A 26,561-nucleotide genomic window follows, 5' to 3' on the forward strand; every position below is an offset into this window, starting at 1 on the left:
TTCAATCATTGTGTACGTTGAACCCCATCTAGTTGGGCAGTCCAGTTGACGCATCTTCAGTGTTTCAAATTCAAAATTTTCACGAAATCCGTTAGATGGTTTTCGAATATATTTCGTCAAATTACGACAAGTGAATAAGTATTTTGTGATGGCTGAAAATTTAGTCACATCTAGAGCGCAAAGCTGCGCAGTATGAGCAGCACAGCGACAAACTTGAATATTGCCCAATGTCATCTCTGGCATTTCTTCTATGAGATCGATTTTTTTTTTAAGTATTCGTCACTACTGTAAACTTCATTTTCTTCGATTTCTTCTCCGGACACAACAGACAATATTTTCGTTGCTTTAAGCATATTCGCGCCATTATCAGACGTAACTGATACTATCTGCTTTAGATTTACTTCATATTTTGTTAATATTTTAATAATTTCCATAGCGAGGCTTTTGCTTGTGCTACATCCGTCACCTTTTAGTTCGACCATCCCTAAAATACGGGATTTTACTTCCAGTTCGCTAATAAATTGCGCACTTATTCCAAAAATGTTTCGAGATAGCCGCGAAGCACTGTCAATTTTAAGTGAAAGTAATTTGTTTTTCAATTCATATTTCATGTCTTTGCGTAGATTATTAGCAACAATCTCTAAAGTTTTCTTGCAATTTGATGCGTTTAAACAAATTGATTTTCCGTCGGTTGCCTTGAAGCCGTCACAAATTGGGTTTAAAATATTTCGCATATTATCAGAATTTAACACATTGAACGGTATGGAGTCCTACGTAACGAGCCCAATGTATGACCTTATTAGTTGCTTTTTGTTCATTTAAATTTAAATTTTTTTTTTTCGTATAATTTTAGACGACGAACAAATAGAAGAGTTTTCCGACAGTTCGGAAGGAGGAGTCGTTTTCAAATGATGTACATTGACAACATGAGCTTTTAAATTTGAAATTCGATTGGTTTTCAGTTTGCTTTTGCATGTTTCCTCATTGGTATCAAAATCCCTCCAAACATCACATTGTTTATTACGTGACATTTTTGCTGTTGCTCGGATGCACATTAATACAAGACTACGCCTACGATCTGTTTCATTGCTACAAAAGTATGCCGCAAGTGACTTCGGCAATTACAGTTACAAAAGTTACCAAAACAAAGCAAGGCAAAAACTGTGGAAGCTGTCTGCTGTGCTGTTCGGCAGTCGACAGTTTTTGCTCTAGCTGCGATTGCGACTATCGCCAGTGAACGCAGTTCGAAGCGCTGCGCTGCTGATCAAGAATTGTTTTTTGCTTTTGCTGCGACAGCGACTGTCGCCAGTTCACGCATCAACAGTTCTAGCATTCTCAAAACTGCCGAAGCTGTCGATTCCCGAAGCGCTGCGCTGCTGATCAAGAAATGTGTTTGCTTTTGCTGCGACTGCGACTGTCGAAAATGCTCGCAGCAACAGTTCAAGCAATAACAGAACTGCGAAAACTGTTCGCAGTTTTTTAAACACTGCTCAGATGTAGTTTGAAAGACAGAAAGGCTCATTTGACAGTCACTCTACAGTTCAATCCATACAAAATTGACAAACTACTGAATCGCCAGACAATTATTATCCCATCTCATACATACATACACATATGTATGCAAATGTATCAACGGTAAATTTTGGCATTACAATTTGCTCAGGCAGCAAGAGTTACGCACACAGGCCACAAATGCTCACACATGTTTCCAGAGACTGAAAGTGTGTGTGTTCTTGCCCATCGCGAAATCATATTCTTTATGCGTATCAACGCTTTCATACCCTTCCCAAGAATAACCATCGAATCGCTTACATTTTCTTTGCATGAGCGTGACAAACGCTTTTATGATTTCGGTATACCCTTCACTCAAAAGGAAAGAGCTGGGAACGTCGCGAACAATTTTCAATTTCTGTGCGCTGCTGCTATTTGAGAGACCATAGACAGAGATAGAGTGAGAGAGAGTAGGACAATTAGCGCATAGCCGTGCTTCACATAAGAATGGCACCATTTCGTTTGAGCGCTTGCAGCACACTGATTTTGTCGTGCAATATTTTCACTGCTTCAGCCTCAAGACACTGAGCCGAGCAAATACGAAGTTGTGTAGTCTCCTCAGCGCATTTTTTCGGTGTTGAAAAAGTTTGTTCTACATGTCTAGTCTATGTGCTCTCTGGTAAGTGGTATGGTACACACGAGTATGCACGTCAAATTTCACCTCTCTAGCTCTTAAAACTTCTGAGATCGATGCACTCATACGGACGGACGAACGGACGGACGGACAAACGGACAAGGCTATATCGAGTCAGCTCGTCGTGCTGATCAAGAATATATATACTTTATGGGGTCTGCGATGACTCCTGCCCGTTAGATACTTCTCACAAAACCATTATACCCTGATTTCCCATTTTCAATAGGTTCAGGGTATAATGATCGATATATGTATCTAATTTTTACTAATTCGAACGAGAGTTCGAGTCAAAAATAAGGTCAAGAATTTTGTTATATCTTATATATACATACATATATCCTTCCAGATATACCAGCTTTTTGTGCTCTAGAATAAATGGCAACACTGTAAACAATGCGCGCGCAAATACTATGTTTATCGAGGGAGTCACACCCACATGCAACGACTATAAAATACCCTTTATGAAACATAAATTTATAATTCGATTATGTTTGATGTATTTTATTAACATGTTTACCAATAAAATAAAAAACAAAATTGGTACATTTAATGTAACAGTTAATTTTAAATACCTTTTATATTTTATCATAACAATTATATTAAAACTCAAATTTTGTGTACTTAAAATATATAAATATATATATATATCATTTACACTTTTAATAATTATATCAGTTTTATATCATTAATGGTATACAATAATTATGAACATTTTTTTAGTTTATCATCAATTTCTAAATGTGCATCATACAAAGTGTTTTAAAACCAACTATTCCTCGCTTTTGTCTTTTAAAGGGTAGAGAAACAATTGTGGAAAAGAACTGTACAAAGTATCGTTTGTTCTTATCAGAGCGGAAAATTGTCCTGTTAATTTTATTCCTTAGTCGACTTTTATATCCTAAATAAGTATAAATATACTTATAAGTGCAAGATTTATTTTAATCAACGCTAAAAATCTATTTAAATCAAGTAAGTTAAAAAAATTGAAAAATATTCTTAATTACACTATGGGTAAAAATAATAGATAAATGTAGGTGAATGTTCGATTTTCATTTAATATAATTTTTTATGTTAAACAATCGTATTCTTATCTTCAATTAGATTTATTAAATATGCATACAGTCATTCTAAAAAGTGCGCAGAATCAATAACAATATCATGCGTTTAATTACATACATACATACATAGATAATTTTTCACCCCTAAAATCAATATTCTTTTCCTATTTTTTAATATTCTACTTAATATTGTCGAATTACAAAAATTTTTAGATTGACCTATGTACGAAATACATCCACTACAGTAATGCGCATACACTTATGATACGTTTTTTCCCTGTTCGTTACGAAATAAAATATGTTTCATTCCATTCTTATTACGCTTGCTGACTTAAGCTTTAAAATAAGCTATACACCGACAGATGCGTCTAGCTATGAATGTATGTATGTATGTTCATGCGTTTATATGCATGTTAGCTTCTCCGTCTGTCCATACATACATATGTATGTATGTATGGACATACATTCCTGTATATACACATTCCTGTATACATACATACATATATCCATAATACGCTATTATACACATTCGAGGTTGCTATATTTTTCGATGGCTTATTATACCCTGAACCCATTGAAAATGGGAAATCAGGGTATAATGGTTTTGTTAAAAGTATGTAACACGCAGAAGAGCGCGTGGCAGAACCCATAAAGTATATATATTCTTGATCAGGGCGACGAGCTGAGTCGACTTAGCTCTGTCCGTCTGTCTGTCCGTCCGTCCGTATGTATGTAGCGCGTCGACCTCTGAAGATATAAGAGCTTGAAACTTGAAATTTTGTTTCCTAGGTCCGTGTATACCACGCGCATATCGAGTTTTGTTTTAAATATTGATAACTTGCCCCGTTATTATGTTATCGATTAAAAACATTATCGAAAACCAGTAATAAATTTATATCTCCCGCATTTTTAAAGCTAGAGTCACAAAATTGTATATGTATACTTATATGCATTTTATACAATTTTGGTTATTGTCAAAATTTATTCCCCTCCCCCTAATTCACCCCCTTACCTTCACCTTTGTAAAAGGCGTAGTTCAAATACTAGGGACTTGTGCTTTGGCAAACACATACATGCATATCTATGTATGTTAGATTGATAATCTGAAGTTTCACCCACAATTTCATTTCTAGACGGACAATCCTAATGAAACTTTCAGAGCGTAATCATATGGTGAAAATGTATGTACATCCAAAAGCACACGCCTTTTACAAAGATGATGGTGAGGGGGTGAATATAGGGGTGGCGGGTAAAATACAACAAAAATCTAAATTATATATAAATCTACATTTAAAATTTGGAAGCTCTAGCTCTAAAGGTATAGGAGATATAATTAAATAACTAGCTTTCGATAAGGTTTTTAATCGATAATAAAATATCGGGAGTAGTTATCGCTATTTAGAGAAAAACTCGATATGCGCGTGATATACACGGACCTAGGAAAAGAAATTTAAAGACTTCAGCTCTTATATCTTCTGAGATCGACGCGTTCATACATACAGACGGGCGGACGGACGGACAGACAGACGGACAGGGCCAATCAGCTGGTCGCTCTGATCAAGAATATATATACTTTATAGGGTCTGCCACGCCTCCTTCTGCCTGTTACATACATTTAACAAAACCATTATACCCTGATTTTCCATTTTCAATGGGTTTAGGGTATAACAAGTAAGAGAGTTTCATGAAGAGTCGGGCGTTACCGACTGCGGAATACTCATTCACATCCCATCAACAATAAAGTAGTTAAGTTTCGCTCTAATACTGTAGAATATACAAGTTTTTCCGATTTGCCACGCCCCAACTGGGCGTAGACACCTCATTTGTAGTCAGTTTTTAGAACGTGATAACGGTACACTAACTGCAAAGTTTGAATGCTTACCCTCAAAAAATGTGCAAATTACAGGGTATTTTTCGATACGCCACGCCCCTAAAGAGGCGTAAAAATTATTTTTGGGTCATCGATAGAAGAGGTTACTGGTAACTTAACTCTCTAAATTTGAAGCTTTTAGCTATTATACTTTAGGAGATATCAACTTTTGCGGGTTGCCACGCCCCCTGTGGGCGGACATATATCCGACAAAGCTTTTTGGTCTTGGGTGATCAGCCCGAGTATATATACAAAATTTGAGGTCTCTGGCATCAATAGTGTCCAAAATAGAGCAGAATTTAAAAAATCACTATATCTTCAGGTCCGATTTGCCACGCCCCTAATGGGCGTAGACTTATAAATTGTCTTTTGACTTTAAAGAATCATAACATTAGCAGACGTGCAAAATTTTAGCATTCTAGGTTTAAAACTTTAGGAGATACAGTTTTAGCCGATTTTTTACGCCCCCAATAGGCGGAGATATATCCGCCATAGCTCGTGATCTTGGGTGGTCGACGCGGACCTACGTACCAAATTTCAGCTTTCTAGCTTCAACTAACATGATTTCTGGTATATCGGAAAATGCATTTTCCGATTTGCCATGCCCCTAGTGGGCGGATCGGGAAAATTTTAACACTTTATAAATCGGAGATATACACGAGTATGTGTTCCAAATTTCAAGTCTCTAGCTTCAATAGCGCCGAAATAGATTGCGTTCATACGGATTCACTTTCGTGAATCAGTATAAAAATATGTATACAAAATTTTAAGTTGATATATGAGAAAATCCCGTATATGGGAACTAAGCGTATACGTAATCTCAAATGAAATTGTAAAAGCTTTAAAAAATATGCAACAATTTTTAATAAGCATGGTATTTTTTAATCTCTTATGTAATAAGCTAGTAAAGGAATTCATGACTTCATTAAATGATACTTAATAACAGATCTTAATTTATATATTTGACTATAAAACTCATTCGAACAATTTATTGCAAAATTAGTACAAATAAGTCAAATGCATATCGATTAATATCATCCATATCAGCATCATCACAATCGTCATTACAACTGTAATCATCAGTTAAATGTTGAATATTTGAGAGGGTATCAAAATGGGGCGTATCTAAGAGCTCTATGACATTAAGCGGATGGGTTTGAGTTTTATAACGGGCTGCTTTTTGTTTTTAAAAGCTATGCTAGAGATGAGGGGAGAAGAGCCCATGGATCTGTGCAATACATTCATCATATTATCCGTGTCGAGCATGCAATAGCCGGTCATGCTTGTAAAATTTTGTTGTTACCCAAGACAGCCTACCGGCATCACTGATGAAGTTATTATTTGTGATCTATGATCTAAACTTTTAATTATAATTTTTTTTCTTAGGTCCGTATAAAGCACGCGCAGATCGAGCTCATCACAAAACATCGATAACTAGCCCCATATTTTGTTATCGATTAAAAACATTATCGAAAATCAGTAATTTATATCTCCTACATCTTTAAAGCTATATGCATTTTATACAATTTAGGTTTTTGTCAAAATTTACCCCCCACCCCTAATTGCCCCCCTCACCCTCACGTTTGTAAAAGGCGTATTTCAAATACTAGGGACTTGTGCTTTGTAAATACATGCATATCCATGTTGTCATCATAATATGAAAGTTTCATGAAAATGTATATGCATGTGCATGTATATGTGAAGACGCGAAAAATGATTGAAACAGCTATTGCTCGAAGGGTTCAGAGGATCTCGTAGTCGGGCAGTCTCGACTAGAGCTTTTTTACTGGTTTTCCTTTTAATCTCACTTATATTTTCATTTGTAAGCGAGTATTCCGTCAATAGGTCAAATATCCAGTTTGTCAGTACGATTATGTTGCGGCCGCTGTCAATCCATACGTATAGTAGCGTTGCATGACAGAACCTAAGCTGATCTACAAATTTAAAGTAGCTCAAGAGCGCAAGAGGATTATTTCTAACTTTTAATGCATACTTTTTACTTCATTTTAACCGACATTTCATATCGCAGAAACATGCAGAGGATAAAATTCTACTCTACAGAAAGTTCTACTCTAACACATTGCACTGAATTTCTGTCTTTTTAGACTATACAAAACAATATAAATATATAACATGTAGAAAATTTTAACACACATTTTTTCTTTGTTATTTATTCTACATACTCTGGCTTTTGAAGCTGAATCACAAAGATAGGGTTGCATTTTAAGCAAAACATTTATTGATCTTTCATATATAGGCAATCTACTTTGAATACATTGGAATATAACTTTTAATTGGTACCATGAAATTTTCGACTTTATGCCACATGTTTGGCAATTCCGCCCATGTGATTTGGAGAGTTTGAGTCGATATTGTCGCTTTTCTCTTCAGCTGCACTTTCAGTCGCCGTTGCAGTCTCCGCAGAAGAAATATCATCTAAGGGTCAAACTTACATATGTATGTATGTATAGGTATATATACTGGATTGCATAAATAGTTCCACGCTGCATTGTAGTTACCCACACCAATTGAGAAATGGCTTATGACTCGTTGACCGTCTCTTTTGAGATACATTTTTAGGTATATCAGTTTCGTCTTGTCGCTGATACCCTTTCTGTTGTGAATAATTCTGGTGAACTGCTCGAAGAACTTCTCCACTCCTTTGGACTTCCATTAAAGTGAGGAAGTGTCAGATAGGCTTATCATATTTTACCTCCAAAATAGGCGTTGACTGGACTTTGTTCTAGAGGAAATCTAGCATTTATTTATATCTAAAGATTTCCTCCTGGTTGCTGATCTCAATGTTGGCCTACACCCCTTCAATGTGAGGCCTTACTCTTTGAACTCTTTTTTCCACAAGGTTTACCAACTCCTCCATTGTGGTCGAACCACCAAATGAAGCCATTTCCTTCTTTGATGTCTCCGGTCTCGTTTCCCAGCTATAAAGTTGGTCTGTGTCTATGGCGTGGTAACTTCGACTTTCATTGATTCTTTATAGGTCATATTTATGCCATTATGCTTTCATATATTTCTCTTTAAATATTGATGGTTGACGACACCCAGTTGATAACCGTTAATGATGGTTCTGTTCTGAGGCGTGGCAGACTCAACAACATATATTTTTGATCAGGGCGACGAGCTGAGTTGATTTAGCCCGGTCCGTCTGTCTATCCGTCCGTCTATCCGTATGTATGATCTTCGTATATTCGTATGTTCACGCCTGAACATTCTGCGGCGGGCCAAGGTGTATAGCATCCAGTAATGACATTTCACTTTCAATTAATTAATTTAATTTAAGTGAAACTAAAATCAGCCTTTATAATACTAAAATCGTCAAATTGACTCTTAATGAATAAATGAAATTCCTACAATAATTTTATACAATTATAAAACTTAAAGAATAATCTATGTTTATAAGTGCGCTTAACAGACCGGTAATCTTTGTATATTACGCAAAGATTAAATTTAATATTTTTGTTAGCGTCTGAATATACTTTTCGAAAAATATAGTGTACTATTAAGAAAGAAGTTTCCTATTTATATGAATATTTTATATAATAATTTCAAAACTATATTTTGAATTCTGTATTGCTGTTAATTATTAATTTTTTTAAAATCTATAATCTATTGTATTTAGGATGCCAGCGGAGCCTTCGGATGAAATACCTGGTCCACAGGTCCCAAAAACAGAACTTGAAGAATTGCAGATTAAGTCGCAGAGTGTTGCTGATGAGGTAACTACTATTTTAATTTTAATTTACTATTTATGAAGGCCTGCAAAACCGAATGAATCGAGTTATTAGATTATAGCATATTAGTAAGTACATCTGAACGCCCGTATTCTCTTCTATCCTTATGAACGAAAGCTATTTAATAATTATTGAAGATTGTTTGATAAAATGTTAAAACTATTTCTCTCTAATAGTTACTTTCACGTGAGTCTTAGACTTTTCGGTATTTCAGCAACAAATTTATCTTGTAAAAATTTTAAATTTCTATAAACTTTTTTGCATTTTAGAATGTACAAGTAACGTTGAGCAACACAAAAGGCAGACCTCACAAAGTATATATATTATTGATCAGGGCGACGAGCTGAGTCGATTTGGCCCTGCCCGTCTGTCTGTCCCTCCGTCTGTCCGTCCCTATATTCACCCCCTCACCCTCACATTTGTAAAAGGCGTATTTTAAATACTAGAGACTTGTGCTTTGAGAAATGCATGCATGTCCATGTTATAATCATAATCTAAAAGTTTCATGAAGATTGTCCATCGACAAAAAAAGTTATATAATAATTAAGTTCCCGTATTAGGCCACCACTGCACTATAGGAAACAAGTAGGAACGTTGCAGTCGGGCGTTACCGACTGCGGAATACTCATTCAAATCCCGTCAACAATTTTGTAGTTAAGTTTCGTTTTGTAGTTAAGTTCTAATACTGTAGAAAGTACAGGCTTTTCCGATTTGCCACGATCTACTGGGCGTAGATACCTTATTTTTGGTCAGTTCTTAGAACGTGATAAGGGTATCCTAACTACAAAGTTTGAATGCTTACGCTCAAATAATGTGAAAATTATAGGGTATTTTTCGATATACCACGCCCCTAAAGAGGCGTAAAAATTATTTTTGGGTCATCGATAGAAGAGGTATCTTAACTATCTAATTTTGAAGCTTCTAGGTATTATACTTGGGAGATATTAACTTTTGCGGCTTGCCACGCCCCCTGTGGGCGGACATATATCCGACAAAACTTCTTGGTCTTGGCGGATCAGCCCGAGATATATACAAAATTTGAGGTCTCTGGCATCAAAAGTGTCCAAAATATAGCAGAATTTAAAAAAATCACTATATTTTCAGGTAGTAGTAAGCGAAACTGAAAATTCAAAAGGAAGACGAAGATAAACATGATCTAGACAATTTGAATATCGAATTAGGTGAAAAATACTAAGGTTATTGATGTTAATTTTCTAAATAATTATATATAAGTGAAAAGAAAAAAATTTTTTTGTTTTTAAATAATTTTACAGGGTACAACTGAATTGTCATACACTTTGACAGTTTTGTATTATATTCTGACTTATTTTAATAATTATACCCTGAACTCATTGAATGAATGGTTTTGTTAAAAGTATGTAACAGGCAGAAGGAGGCATGGCAGACCCCACAAAGTATATATATTCTTGATCAGGGTGACGAGCTAAGTCGATTTGGCCCTGTCCATCTGTCTGTCCGTCCGTCCGTATGTATGAACGCGTCGATCCCAAAAGACATAAGAGCTAGAGACTTGAATTTTTTATACTCATTCACGTAAGTGAATCAGTATATTGGTATTGTGCAATGTCCGTCTTGCTGTCCGTCCGTCCGTCTGTCCGTATGAACGCAATCTATTTCGGCGCTATTGAAGCTAGAGACTTGAAATTTGGAACACATACTCGTGTATATCTCCGATTTATAAAGCGTTAAATTTTTCCTGATTCGCCCACTAGGGGCGTGGCAAATCGGAAAATGCATATTCCGATATGCCAGAAATCATATTAGTTGAAGAGCTAGAAAGCTGAATTTGGAATGTAGGTCCGCGTCGACCAGGCTAGATCACGAGCTATGGCAGATATATTTCCGCCCATTGGGGGCATGGCAAACCGGATAAAACTGTATCTCCAAAATTATAAGTCTACGCCTATTAGGGGCGTGACAAATCGTACTTGAAGATACAGTGATTTTTTAAATTCTGCTTTATTTTGGACACTATTGATGCCAGAGACTTCAAATTTTGTATATATACTCGGGCTGATCACCCAAGACCAAAAAGTTTTGTCGGATATATGTCCGCCCATAGGGGGCGTGGCAAACCGCAAAAGTTGATATCTCCCAAAGTATAATAGCTAGAAGCTTCAAATTTAGATAGTTAAGTTACTGGTAGCCTCCTCTATCGATGCCCCAAAAAGAATTTTTACGCCTCTTTAGGGGCGTGGCGTATCGAAAAATACCCTGTAATTTTCACATATTTTGAGGGTAAGCATTCAAACTTTGCAGTTAGGGTACCGTTATCATGCTCTAAGAACTGTCAAAAAATAAGGTCTCTACGCCCAGTAGGGGCGTGGCAAATCGGTATTCTACAGTATTAGAGCGAAACTTAACTACTAAATTGTTGATGGGATGTGAATGAGTACTCCGCAGTCGGTAACGTCTGACTGCAACGTTCTTACTTGTTTTCCTATAGTGCACTGCAGCCAATGCATGTTTATGCGTGCGTGCGTAGGCCTGTGGGTGTGCATGTGCGAATAATTATTGAAAGATCAGTTGCTCGAAGGGTTCAGGGGATCTCGTAGTTGAGCAGTCTCGACTAGAGTTTTCTTACTTGTTATTGTTCCCCCTCCACCCCTATATTCACCCATCATCCTTCAAAATTGTAAAAGGCGTATTTAAAGTCCTAGAGACTTGAGCTTTGGCAAATGCACGCATTTCAATGTTATAATCACGACCTAAAAGATACATGAAGATAGCCCGTCGACAACCATAGCTCGCAAATAACTGTTAACACTTTTTCGTTGTTTGCAAATAAGTGTCTTTCACTGACACAAGCAAAACAAGTAAGAACGTTGCAGTCGGGCGTTACCGACTGCGGAATACTCATTCACATCCCATCAACAATTTAGTGGTTAAGTTTCGCTCTAATACTGTAGAATATACAGGTTTTTCCGATTTGCCACGCCCCAACTGGGCGTAGACACCTCATTTTTGGTCAGTTTTTAGAAAGAGATAACGGTACCCTAACTGCGAAGTTTGAATGCTTACCCTCAAAAAATGTGAAAATTACAGGGTATTTTTCGATATGCCACGCCCCTAAAAATTATTTTTGGGGCATATATGTCCGCCCATAGGGGGCGTGGCAAACTGCAAAAGTTTATATCTCCTACAGTTTAAGAGCTAAAAGCTTCAAATTTGGATAGTTGAGTTACTAGTAGCCTCCTCTATCGATGCCCCAAAAATAATTTTTAAGCCTCTTTAGGGGCGTGGCGTATCGAAAGATACCCTGTAATTTTCACATTTTGTGAGCGTAAGAATTCAAATTGCATTTAGGTTACCGTTTGCTCGTTCTAAGAACTGGCCATACACATAAATATTCTTAATAGGCATTGATAACACGGAAGGAAAATTGTTCATAAAATTAGTAAAATATAAAAAAGCTAAAATAACAAAAGTTTGCAATTCACAAAAAAGAGTTTTCGCACCTTCCCAATAAAATATATTTTTATAAAAAACGAAATATGTATGAAGAAAAAAAAATAACATCGAAGAGGTTTCGAACCTCCCCTACTCTAACATAATTTGCGTCGCCCTTAGTACCTGCGCCACTGCTTTACTTGATCAGCTAGTTGCTATATAATAGCAATAAGAGAGCGTCATCAGACAAAACTACAGTAACAGCTAGAAAATCCAGAAATCAATCGCAATTCTAAGAATGTGAGAAAAGGCGCGCTTCTGTCTTTTTTTTTTTAAGTCGTTTTAAAATAATTTCTAATATAAATATGTTTTATATTTCAGTCTTTGGAAAGCACGCGGCGAATGCTTGCTCTCTGCGAAGAGGTAAGATACGTTTTACTTGCGTCTTTTAACACTTCATTTTCTGCATTTCTGTCTGCTTGAAATGGTTGAAATTATTGTGACCAGTGATAATAGTATTTGATTACAAATCATTGATATAATTAGGTTTAATATTTACGTTCTAGAATTGAACTCTACAAGACTTTTAGAGTTGCCTACATATAAAATAATTGGCTTCTTAGGCTTGGAATCTTTATCTTTTTCAAATTTGAGAGTTGATATAATTATACCCTGAACTTATTGAAAATGTGAAATCAGGGTATAATGGTTTTGTTAAAAGTATGTAACAGGCAGAAGGAATCATCGCAGACCACCCCAAAGTATATACAGTCGACTCTCGTTATTTCGAAATTCAAGGGACTCCTAAAATATTTCGAACTATCGAATGTTTGAAATATTAAATGGTTCGAAATTTTAAGAGAAAATAAATAAAGCTTTGAATTATCAAGGGTTTTTATTTAACGTAATGTACAAATGCTCAAATTAATTAAGCTTTATAAAGAACTCATTTATACAGGTTTGCTTCGAAGCACATTGCTTCTGTTCAGACTTTTCAATAATTTTTTTAAAGACAAAAAGTGCCTGATATGCTGTTTCATCAGTTTCGTTTTGTAGACAAAAGCTTTGTAAGTTATCCAATGAGGCTCTTGCTACCTTAACTGACACCGTTGCCAAAGGCTCTGATGTATAATCTTCATCGATGCTCTTTTCATTCGTATCAGTCGCAGATAAAATTTTATCATCGGTTAGGGATCCTGAAATATCCACTTGAACATAGTCTTTTGCAACTTCGCTTTTCTTCTCACCTCCTTCTACTTTTCCAATTAGTTTCTTCTTTTCAGCAATCGTCAAACTTTTATACTTTTTAGGACTCTAATTAAAAATTTTAATATGTATACTAACGAAGCGATTCGTGCAAAGCGATTCGTGCAAAATGTGCCTATGTTTTATGCGTAATACGCAACCACGCACAGTAAAGTTAGTTTCAGGGGAATCCCAAAAAAACAAATTCAAAGTTCTTACTTGGAATTGTCGAGTGTTTAACCATATGAGTACGAATTACCGCATCTTAGCAATGATTTTTTAGTTCGAATTACTGAGTGCATAAAAATGTATGGACTTAATTCGAAATATAAAGAGATTTTGTAGGGGACTCGTGATAACTTTGAATTAATAAGAGGTTCGAAATACCGCTGGTTTGAAATAACAAGAGTCGACTGTATATTCTTGATCTGGGCTGAATCGATTTAGCCCTTTCCGTCTGTCTGTCTATCCGTCCGTCCGTCCGTATGAATGAACGCGTCGATATCAGAAGATATAAGAGCTAGGGAGCTGAAATTTTGCTTGCTGCGATACTTAGTACAAGTTTATCATATTTTTCGATATCTTTTGTATCGAGAATAATCGATCAATTGATTTCGTTTGTGCAGCCTAATTGAAACAATAGTAGACCTAGAGACTTCGGATTTACTTTGTACATACATACATTTGATGAATACGAAGATTTTGTAATTTACAGATTTTGGATACGTCGGCCCCTTCGCCAACTAGAGACTTGTGCTTTGGAATGTACGCCTATTTTAACCATATGATCATGTTCTCAAAATTTTATGCCAATAGTTCTACTGTAGGAGAAATTATTCAACAAGTAAATTCTCATGATAGTGCCCACACTGCTTACTGCGCAGTTAGCAGAGCGCGTGCTTACATGCACGTGTGGATGCATTTGTGTGTATGTGTGCATAAAAGAAATGCCGAATGATTAGAATAACAGCATAGAGGGTTCTTCTAGTGGAGCAATCTCATCTAGAGCCTTGTTACTAGTTGTTTTCCAATGTAATTAATGGCTTGCGTCATACTTTTAATTAATAGTTTTTCAATATAGCATTATATTTTCTTTATAGTAAAATCGAAGTTCACAACTAAGCCATTTTCCTTAAGGACTCTGGCATTTGCGTATTTGTTTATTGGTTTTTGCGCATGTCCGTCCGTTTGTTCGCATGAGCGCAATTTTGATTGGCGCTTTTAAAGCTAGAGACTTGACATTTGGAACACATATTCCCGTATACACTCAATTTGTAACGTGTGAAAATATTCCCAATCCGCCTATTAGAGGCATGGAAAATCGGCAATGAATGCTAGAAAGTTAAATTTCGGAATGTAGGTCTGCGTTGACTACCCAAGATAAAACAAGTAAGAATTGTAGAATACTCATTCACATCCCATCAGCAATTTGGTAGCTAAGTTTCGCTCTAATACTGTAGAATATACAGTTTTTTCCGATTTGCCACGCCCCTACTGGGCTTAGACACACCATGGTCATGGTCAGATCATTCTCTAAAAATATATATATAAGAGGCGTAACAATTATTTTCAGGTCATCATACCGTTATTTTGTTATCGATTAAAAACCTTATCGAAAATGATTAATTTAATTATATCTCTTACACCTTTAGAGCTAGAGGTTCAAATTTTATGTTGTATTTAGTATTTATAGTAGTGCTATTTAAGCGTCGTTCCAAGAACTGGCCAAAAATTATTTGTCTACAGCTAAAATCCCAAATCTACTTACTACTGCAACTTTCTTACTTCTTTAAAGAAGTGTTTTTTCCCCCATCTAATTCTCAATTCGCCTCGGCGACGGCAATGCAACTTCACCACAGCGGGAGCTCTCCTCTCTCGCGAGCTTTCACCACGCTGGGCAAGGTTGCACTGTCGATCGCCGACGCTCACCCCACTTTTTTTTTTTTGGCAGACTTTGATCTTTTCATTTTTTTTGTTTTATCAAAATTGCTAATATAGCAACAGGAGCAACTCTCGATTTTTGTGCCGACATAATATAAACACGTCGTTATTCCTTGAATTTTCAATTCAACTGAACTTGCAAGTGAGTGTCACTTGCAAGCAGTGCAAACAAAAACAAAAAATGAAAGCACGTGTAGACATTAATGCAATATATTGCACGAAATAGTCATGCAAAAGTTTGCGTGCAAAACAAAAATTGATTGAAGCAAGTAATTTGCATGAAATATTTGCATTGGTGTGAACATTTGTGCAAACTTTTGCTGCAAATTATTTTTAACTTGCTGCAAATTGTTTGCATCGTGTGTACCTAGCTTTAGAGCTAGAGTTTCCAAATTTTAAATGTAGATTCCTATGTACTTAATAGAATTCCCATTTTTTTACAGGCAGAACGAATCATCGCAGACCCTATATAGTATATATATTCTTGATCAGGACGACGAGCTGATATAGCCCTGTCCGTATGTCCATCCGTCCGTCCGTATGAGCAAACCGATCTCAGAAGATATAAGAGCTAGAGAGCTGAAAATTGGCATGCATACTCGTGTATGCCATATTTTATTTTTTCGATAACTCATCCGATAACTTTTTTATCGAAAAAATCGACTTTGTTTTTTCAACCGAATTTTAAAGCTTTTAGAGCTGAAAACTTCAAATTTGCGTTGTATGTAAATTTAATGGATACAAAGATTTTGTAATTTACAGATTTTGGATACCACGCCCCATTCGCCCCCAATTCGTAACGTAAACGTATTTCAAGTACTAGAGACTTGTGCTTTGGAATGTACACACAACCATATAATCACGCTCTAAAAGTTTCATAAAGATAGTTCAACATTAAGAGAAATTATTCAACTCATAATGCCCACACTGCAGCGCAGCCCAAGCGCTTACTGCTTACTGCGCAGTTAGCAGATCGCGTTCTAATACGTTCGTGTGTATGTATGTGTGCCGAAAAGAAGTGCAGTCTCGACTAGAGTCTTCTTACTTGTTCACTTATAAGATACTAGCTGGCCCGGCAAACATTGCATTGCCCTATCCATTATTTCTAGGTAAAAAATTGTTGAAAGCTATGTTGTTCAGGTTGGGATACACTCTGATTAATTTATTAATCGGATTTTCATTCAAGCACCTTGTGGTAAACGACATTCTTCGTTTCTAGGTCGGGTGCAAGAACAAATAATGCGGATGGTTTGCCAACACGTGAGCATGCCACGTACAATTGACCATGAGAAAAACACGCGTTTTCTAGATTGAGGCCACAAATAGTCAAAGATTGGCATATGTCATTGCATCCATATGACGCGGGCTACCTGTGTATGTCGCTGGTAAAATAGTCAATCGACCAACATTTTCAAAATCTCCTTCTGTGATTATTGCATCGTGTAAATGAATATACTCTTCCGAACGCAATATAGCTTGATTTAAGCAGATGAAAGTTAGGCGCTCCGTTTCGATTTTCACGTACATGTCAACGCAGTATTGTTGAAACAGTCGACGAAATCGCAACAAATAATTGTCAGAATTTTCACGAATCATCAAACGAAATGCGTAATAATTCATCTAACCTTCTTGGTAGTTTCCTTACCTGAAACAAATACAGTAAAAATTGTATTTTAGAACCCCTAATAGGTTTACGATTCTTACAGCTACGCTCTACTAAATTAAGAGTGATAACTTTTTTTGTGTACCAAAAGCAAGCAGAACAAACACACAAATGTATATAAAGTTAAAATGAAAACAATGATATTACCATTCAATGGATTAATCATTTTGATATTAAAGTGATATCCATCGTCTCCTTGCCAACACATCAGCGGGTATTGTAAAGCGTCATATGAACGGTGCGTTTCAGATATTCTTTGTAGTTGCCCAGTACTGCGTCGCTTAAGCACAATATCGCGTGCTTCCAAGCTTTCACCAACAATCAGGATTGCCACTTCATCGATTGTTGAAGCATTAAATGTGCGTTCATGTGTTCCAGCTGGTCTTTTATCTGCTCTGATTACCTTTTCCTAGGTCCGTGTATATCACGCGCATATCAAGTTTTTCTTTATATATCGATAACAACTCCCGATATTTTATTATCGATTAAAAACCTTATCGAAAGCTAGTTATTTAATTATATCTCCTACACCTTTAGAGCTAGAGCTTGCAAATTTTATATGTAGACTTATATGTATTTTATATAATTTCGATTTTTGTTGTAATTTCCCCCCACCCCTATATCCACCCCCTTACCCTCACCTTTGTGAAAGGCGTATTTCAAATACTAGAGACTTGTGCTTTGGAATGTACATATATTTTCACCATAAGATTACGCTCTGAAAGTTGTTAAGATTGTACGTCTAGAAATTAAATTATTCAACAAATAAATTCTTATAATATTGCCCACACCGCAGCGCAGCCCAAGCGCAGTCGCTGCTTACTGCGCAGTAACCAGAGCGCGTTCTAATATGTACGTGTGTATGTATGTGTGCCGAAAAGAAGTGCAGAATGATTAGAATATCAGATTAGAGGGTTCAGGGTATCTCCTAGTCGAGCAGTCTTCTTACTTGTTTTTATACCCTGAACCCATTTTCAATGGGAAATCAGGGTATAATGGTTTTGTTGAAATGTATGTAACAGGCAGAAGGAGGCGTGGCAGACCCCATAAAGTATATATATTCTTGATCAGGGCGACGAGCTGAGTTGATTTAGCCCTGTCCGTCTGTCCGTCTGTCTGTCCGTCCGTCTGTCCGTATGTATGAACGCGTCGATTTCAGAAGATGTAAGAGCTAGAGACTACAATTTTTTGTTTTTAAATGTCTGTAATTACAGGCGCGCATATCAAGTTTATCATTAAAAATCGATAACTCATTCCGATCTTTTTTTATCGATAAAAAACCGTATCGAAAACCAGTTATAAAATTATATCTCCTACACCTTTATTACTAGAGTCTCCAAATTATTTAATTTATAATAATTTTTATGTATGCTAATATGCAATTTATGCAATTTCGGTTTTTGTTAAAATTTACCCCCACCCCCATATCCACCCCCTCACCCCAATGTTTGTAAAAAGCGTATTTTAATGCTAAAGTTTCATGAAGATCGTATGTCCACAAAAAAAGTTATTAAACAATTAAGTTCTCTTAGTTAAGCCAACACTGCAGCCCCTGCGTGTTTATGCGAAAGACGCGAAAAATTATTGAAATAGCTATTGCTCCAAGGGTTCAGGGGATCTCGTAGTTGAGCAGTCTCGACTATAGCTTTCTTGCTTGTTTTTCTTTTTTTTTATACCCTGAACCCATTGAAAATGGGAAATCAGGGAATAATGGTTTTGTTAAAAGTATGTAACAGGCAGAAGGAGGCGTGGCAGACCTCACAAAGTAAATATATTCTTGATCAGGGCGACGAGCTGAGTCGATTTGGCCCTGTCCGTCTGTCTGTCCGTCCGTCCGTACGTATGAACGCGTCGATCTCAGAAGATATAAGAGCTAGAGACTTGAAATTTTTTCTTTGGTCCGTGTATAGCACGTGCACATCGAGTTTTGCTTTTAAATGTCGATAACTAGCCCTGTTATTTTGTTATCGATTAAAAACATTATCGAAAACCAGTAATAAATTTATATCTCCTACATCTTTAAAGTTAGAGTCTCAAAATTTTTTATGTATACTTATATGCATTTTATACAATTTCGGGTTTTGTCAAAATTTACCCCACCCCTAATTCACCCCCTCACCATCACATTTGTAAAAGGCGTGCTTTGGCAAATATGTACATACATATGATATAATCATAATCTAAAAGTTTCATGAAGAAACTACATCCACAAGAAAAGTTATTGAGCAATTAAGTTCTCTTAGTAAGCCACCACTGCAGCCAATGCGTGTTTATGCGTGCGTGCGTATCTCTGTGTGTGTGCGTGTGTGTGTGTATGATGTGTGTGTATATGCCTGTGTGTGCGTGTGCGTGTGTGTGTCTTGTGTGTGTGCGTGTGTGTGTGTATGATGTGTGTGTATATGCCTGTGTGTGTATGCGCGTGTGTGTGTGTGTGCGTGTGCGTGTGTGTGTCTTGTGTAAGCAGAAAGACGCGAAAAATGATTGAAACAGCTATTGCTCGAAGGGTTCAGGGGATCTCGTAGTCGGGCACTCTCGACTAGAGCTTTCTTACGTGTTTAAACCATAGAAAATAAAATTTTTAACGTAAATTACCTTAAATGTCTGATTATATCCGTCTCCAATAATTTCCGCCCCAAATGGAGTCATTTGGAAACAGGCAGTGTATTTTTGAGTGTTCGCTAGGAAATGTCGTGATTCTAGTGCTTCGCCATAAAACAGGGAACGCAATGGCTCTGGTGGCGGGACCACTAATGGCAATGTCACTTTACCACTAAGGCAGCACAAACCGGGCGTTTCACCAGCAAACTTCAATGCGCCACAATGCTGGCAAACAACGTCCATTGGACCAATGCAAACTAAACGATTCAAGCTGTAGTCAATGATGCAATCATATCGATTCAAATCAATCCTTGAACCATTTCTTATTGCCGTTTCACGGGCTTTCTCTCTTTGAGAAGCACGAATTAAGGCCCTTCTTTGCCGGTTACTAACGCGGCGCCTTTCTCGGGCGATTTCTCGTTCTTCGTCAGATAATTGACTCGCGATATTCCGTTGCCTAATTGCATTATGGCTCCGCCGGGAAAGATTAGATCTTCAAGGACGCGGCATTTTTATTAATAGTAATACTGAATATGCCCTCGCACAAAAAACACATAAGACAATCGAGAAATATAAATATAAATAATTTACACAAATTTATGTTTGAGACAAGCAAATACCTGAGCTTTCGAGATATTTAGCTTCTGTACGCACGCGTATTATTTTTATCAAATGTGCTTTTTTTTATGAATAGTCAGGTTCGCCTGAGGCTGTGCCGTAGACTGACTGACTACATTTGTTTATTTACTTCTATACTATTGTATAATATGAGAGCAGGACCGAAAACTGTCACTGTTATCAAGCCTACTGAGTATCAATGGAAATTTGAATCCTTAGGTAAAAACCGCGTTTTTCAAGTATTCGTCAAATTTTTTCAGTATTTTTAAGATCTACTGTCCTACTCGTAGCGGAGACAAATCCAACAAATCAAACACCATGAAAATTGGTCCAGCAGATCTCGAGTTATAAGTGGAGGAGCACTTTTACACAACTTTCTTTTATATATATAAATAGATTTAGAAAATTAGCCTCAATAATCTTAAATTAAACTTCATCACTAATTTTCTCTTTTTGTAACTTATACTTCACGAAACACGAATAATTTTTTGTATTATACCCTGAACCCATTGAAAATGGGAAATCAGGGTATAATGGTTTTGTTGAAATGTATATAAAAGGCAGAAGGACGCGTGGCAGACCCCATAAAGTGTATATATTCTTGATCAGGCGACGAGCTGAGTTGATTTGGCCATGTTCGTCTGTCTGTCCTTCCGTCCGTATGTATGAACGCGTCGATCTCAGAATATATAAGAGGTACAGACTTTTTTTCCTAGGTCCGTGTACATCACGCGCATATCGAGTTTTTCTCTAAATATCGACCGATATTTTATAGCCCTTATCGGAAATCAGTTATAAAATTATATCTCCTATATTCACCCCCTTACCAAGAAATTTGTAAAAGACGTATTTCAAATACTATAGACTTGTGTTTTGACATATGTATGCATATCCTCGCTATTATTATAATCTGAAAGTTTAATGAAGATCGTCAATCGACAAGAAAAGTTATTAAACAATTAAGTTCCCATAGTAAGCCGCCGCTGCAGCCAATGCGTGTTTGTATACAATGCCTTATGGACTACAAATTAAACCTTATCTAACTTACGTACTACAAATGGAAACTACAACAAAACGCAAAACTTCAGTGACTTGCGAACTACTAACGGGAACTAAACGAAAATGAAAACTTCAATGGCTTACGAACTAAAAATCAAACCTGATTGTCTAGTTTATGTACTACAAAAACTCCTTGCTATAGTGATCAAATAAAGCAATGTAAGGTGGCTCGCTGGCTAGCCCGGTTCTCCACAGTTCCTGGCGTGTACCGCAGCGTTGCCCTGGGTGACTCCTGTTGGTGGCTTCCCTCAGGGTTCGTGTTAAATCGGCGCTGGCAGAGTGGATCTGTGGTGCCGTTCTCCTCGTAGTCCGCCTCCTCAATCCAGACCACGCCCCTGCGGGTCCACAGTGTTCCCTGCCGTCGCACAGTTGGAGCTCTGCCGGAAGAGCGTGGAATAGCGCGAAATCTAGCAAACGAAGTTGCACTTTGTGACCAAACTGATGCAAATATAATTTACGGATTGTTGATTTCTTGGTATCGTTGGAAAGCCTGGTTTATTCCCGACAAAATAAAAGAATAATGATGTCATTCTGTTTATTAGTTTAGAAGATAGTTTCATTTTAGGTAACGTCAAAATTTTGCCTTTTTATACTCATTCACGAATGTGAACAAGTAGAAGGTTGCAGTCGGACGTTACCGACAGCGGAATACTCTTTCACATCCCATCAACAATTTAGTAGTTAAGTTTCGCTCTAATACTGTAGAAATTCCGATTTGCCTCGCCACTATTGGGCGTAGACACCTCATTTTTGGTCAGTTCTTAGAACGAGATAACGGTACCCTAAGTACAAAGTTTGAATGCTTACCCTCAAAAAATGTGAAAATTACAGGGTATTTTTCGATATGCCACGCCCCTAAAGAGGCGTAAAAATTATTTTTAGGTCATCGATAGAAGAGGTTACTTCCAGTACTACCAGTTACCACTTAACTATCTGAATTTGAAGCTACTAGCTGTTATACTTTAGGAGATATCAACTTTTGCGGTTTTCCACGCCCCTTGTAGGCGGACATATATCCGACAAAACTTGTTGGTCTTAGGTGATCAGCCCGACTATATATACAATATTTGAGGTCTCTGGCATCAATAGTGTCCAAAATATAGCAGAATTTAAAAAAACACTATATCTTCAGGTCCGATTTGACACGACCCTAATAGGCGTAGACTTATAATTTTTCTTTAGACTTTATAGAATCAAAACATTAGCTAACGTACAACATTAGCTAACGTACATTTCAGCACTCTAGCTGTAAAACTCTTGGAGATACAGTTTTATCCGATTTGCCACGCCCCCAATGGGCGGAGATATATCCGCCATAGCTCGTGATCTAGGGTGGTTAACGCAGATCTATATTCCAAATTTCTAATATGATTTCTGGCATCTCGGAAAATGCATTTTCCGATTTGCCACGCCCCTCGTGGGCGGATTGGGAAAATTTTACCACTTTATAATTCGGAGATATACACGAGTATGTGTTCCAAATTTCAAAAGTCTCTAGCTCCAATAGCGCCGAAATAGATTGCGTTCATACGGACAGACGGACGGACAGCAAGACGGACATTGCAGAAAACCCATACACTCATTTCACGTTCGTGAATGAGTATAACAAGCACAATGAGGCTTATACTGTGCAGTACACTGCACAGTGGCAGATTTGGAAGCTGCATTGGCAAAACTGAAATAGATTCACTGCTGCAACGCTAGCTAGCAAAACTAAACCAAACTAACTGCTGATGTGATTCTAAGAATCGTCTAGAATAAGCAAACTAATAAAAACGCACAGTTAGTATGGTTAAAATTTCAATTTCAGTGTATTTAATAATATACATTAAATAAAAAACTCATTTATCAAAATATACAAATTTTTGAAACAATTAAAAAAATTAACATCAATTGCACTTATCGGGATTCGAACCGGGACTTCTCGATCGAGCGTCATGCCGCTACTCACTACGCCACCTCTTTTTTGGAAGCTGAGCTGTCAAAACTCAAATAGATTCACTGCTGCAGCGCCATCTACCAAAACTAAACGAAACTAACAGCTGATGTGAATGTTCTAGAAGAAGTTTGAATGTATGTGTGCACACGTATACGATACTGTTGTAGCTGCTGCACGTGCGTTTGTTAATTGGAAAAATATTTGATTATTTTTTATTAATTTTTGACTGAACGGAATTTAATGAAACTTTCAGCATATGATCTACATATTATATTGAATATTTGAGAAATTTAAAAAAATTAAAAATCATTCACAATTAGCTGTAGTGGCATCTGACTTGAACTTGAATGTTTTTATTCGATACAAACATAACGGGATGATTTATCGAAATCCGCGCTGTATATACGGTCATTTAAAAAAAAATTCTAGTCTCTAGCTCTTGTACGGACAGACGGACGGACGGACAGACCGACAGACGGACAGGGCCAAATCAACTCAGCTCGTCGCCCTGATTTCCCATTGAAAATGGGTTCAAGGTATAAAAATGGAAGTCTCTAGCTCTTATATCTTCTAAAATCAACATGTTCAAGCATACGGACGGACGGACGGACAGACGGATGGACAGCAAGACGGACATTGCACAAAGCCAATATACTAATTCACTTTCGTGAATGAGTATAATAATTCACTTTCGTGAATGAGTAAAAAACGATAACTATTCCCCTTATTATCTTATCGATAAATTAAAGCTGTAAAAGGCGTAATCGAAATACTAGAGACATGTGATTTGGCAAGCATTTTAATAATACAATCACAATATAAAAGTAATATAAACAAAGTCCGTTCACAAGAAAAAGGATTAAACAATTAAGTTCCCCTATGACGCGAATAATTATTAAAATATCATTTCCTCGAACATTGTGCAATGTACGTCCTGCTGTTCGTCCGGCTGTTCGTATGAACGCAATCTATTTCGGCGCTATTGAAGCTAGAGAAATTAGAAATTTGGAACACATACTCGTGTATATCTCCGATCTATAAAGTGTTAAAATTTTCCCGATCCGCCCACTAGGGGCGTGGCAAATCGGAAAATGCATTTTCCGATATACCAGAAATCATGTTAGTTGAAGAGCTAGAAAGCTAAAATTTGGTATGTAGGTCCGCGTCGACCACCATAGATCACGAGCTATGGCGGATATATCTCCGCCCATTGGGGGCTTGGTAAATCGGATAAAGCTGTTTCTCCAAGAGTTTTACAGCTAGAGTGCTGAAATTTTGTACGTTAGCAAATGTTTTGATTCAATAAAGTCTAAAGACAAAATTAGATATCTACGCTCATTAGGGTCGTGTCAAATCGGACCTGAAGATATAGTGATTTTTTAAATTCTTCTATATTTTGGACACTTTTGATGCCAGAGACCTTAAATTTTGTATATATACTCGAGCTGATCACCTAAGACCAAAAAATTTTGTCGGATATATGTCCGCCCACAGGGGGCGTGGAAAACCGCAAAAGTTGATATCTCCTAAAGTATAATAGCTAGTAGCTTCAAATTCAGATAGTTAAGTTACCAGTAACCTCCATCGATGACCCAAAAATAATTTTTAAGCCTCTTTATGGGCGTGGAATATCGAAAAATACCCTGTAATTTTCACATTTTTTAGGGTAAGCATTTAAACTTTGTACTTAGGGTACCGTTATCCCGTTCTAAGAACTGACAAAAAATGAGGTGTCTACGCCTAGTATGGGCATGGCAAATCCCGACTGCAACGTTCTTACTTGTTTTACCTAAAGTGGATTTAATTTATTCTACATTCTGCAACATTCTAACTTCGGTTTATAAACACGTGTTAAGAAATGTATTCTCTGCAACATTCATAAAAATTGGCTGCCGATTTGGCCAGATTGGTTTTCCATACCAAAAAACTAACAAAAAATCGGTATAAAAACGCACAAAATGTACTGAAAAAGGTCAAGTTTGCATGCAGTAGGTAGAAATGCCGACGGCAAATCAAAGGGTTTGGGTTTTTTGACAAAAAAATTTTTTTATTTTTTTTTTCAAATTTTGTACTGTTTATTTGTTTAAATAGTCATATTTACTGTAAATAATTGAAATAAAATCATTTTCAACACATAATATTTAAGTTTTTCATACATATGCATGAATGTTTGGTATAAAATCACGTTTTTCATCTTTGAGGTAAAACTGTGAAGCCACCTGTTAACGCATCACCTTCATTTTAAAGATTGAAGGATTCTCTATGGAATTCTTTTTAAATTTTTAAATATATTGTTTGGTTCCAAAGTTATGACTTTTGTAACGCAAAATGAGCAAAGGTTCAACTGTGCGTCGTGGACCACTTTTACTGATGAATGGTAGAGCGTGTGTAAGAAACGGGGCGACTTCTGCTCCTCTCGGGGACGGTAGTACTCCCTACCCAACCTAGGGTCTCTCTGCCGCCTGCGTGCCTCCTCGCGAGGGAACGGATCCGTATTGTCACTGCACACGTCTTCGACGCGAACTGAGCCCTGCTCTGACTCCTCCCGCTCGACGTCTGCGAACTCTTCGTCACTGCTAATCTTTATTACTTGCTTCATTAATCTATTATTATAAATATTTATTTTATTTATTATATTATATTTTTTATCGATAAAACCCTTATCGATAATCAGTTATAAAATTATATCTCCTCCAACTTAAAAGCTAAAATCTGCAAATTTTTAATGTAGATTATATGCAACTTGTTCAATTTCGGTTCTTGTTAAAATTTACCCCCCACCTCTATATCCACCCTCTTACCCACATATTTGTAAAAGGCATATTTCAAATACTAGAGACTTGAGCTTTGGCAATGCATGCATATCCATGTTATAATTTTAATCTGAAAGTTTCATGAAGATCGTTTGTCCATAAGAAAAGTTATTAAACAATTAAATTATCATAGAAAGCGCACACTACAGCCCATGCGGGTTTAGGCGTGGGTGCTTGTGTGCGGGTATGTGCGTTTGTGTGTGTGTGTGCGAGTTTTTATTTTTATACCCTGAACCCATTGAAAATGGGAAATCAGGGTATAATGGTTTTGTTAAAAGTATGTAACAGGCAGAAGGAGGCGTGGCAGACCCCACAAAGTATATATATTCTTGATCAGCGCGACGAGCTGAGTCGATTTAGCCTTGTCCGTCTGTCTGTCTGTCCGTCCGTCCGTATGTTTGAACGCGTTGAT

At 36.9% G+C, this 26,561-nt stretch overlaps 1 protein-coding gene across 4 annotated transcripts in view; it reads left to right on the top strand.

The window, feature by feature from the left end:
* The first annotated feature begins 2,973 nt into the window (after positions 1 to 2,973).
* LOC6571998 (synaptosomal-associated protein 25) overlaps positions 2,974 to 26,561 on the top strand; it is a 114,090-nt gene continuing 90,502 nt past the window's right edge. The window contains exons 1-3 of one of the 4 annotated variants that reach the window (XM_015166124.3): positions 2,974 to 3,154; positions 8,751 to 8,847; positions 12,655 to 12,696. In XM_015166124.3, coding sequence (XP_015021610.1) covers positions 8,752 to 8,847; positions 12,655 to 12,696 — 138 coding nt within the window. In that variant the 5' untranslated portion in view covers positions 2,974 to 3,154; position 8,751. Of the gene's footprint in view, positions 3,155 to 8,750; positions 8,848 to 12,654; positions 12,697 to 26,561 lie in introns of those variants that run through there. The other 3 variants (XM_015166122.3, XM_001998116.4, XM_015166123.2) reach the window with 3 other exon arrangements.

The sequence above is a fragment of the Drosophila mojavensis genome, unplaced genomic scaffold (assembly GCF_018153725.1).
Source record: "Drosophila mojavensis isolate 15081-1352.22 unplaced genomic scaffold, ASM1815372v1 contig_19, whole genome shotgun sequence".
Lineage (NCBI taxonomy): Eukaryota > Metazoa > Arthropoda > Insecta > Diptera > Drosophilidae > Drosophila > Drosophila mojavensis.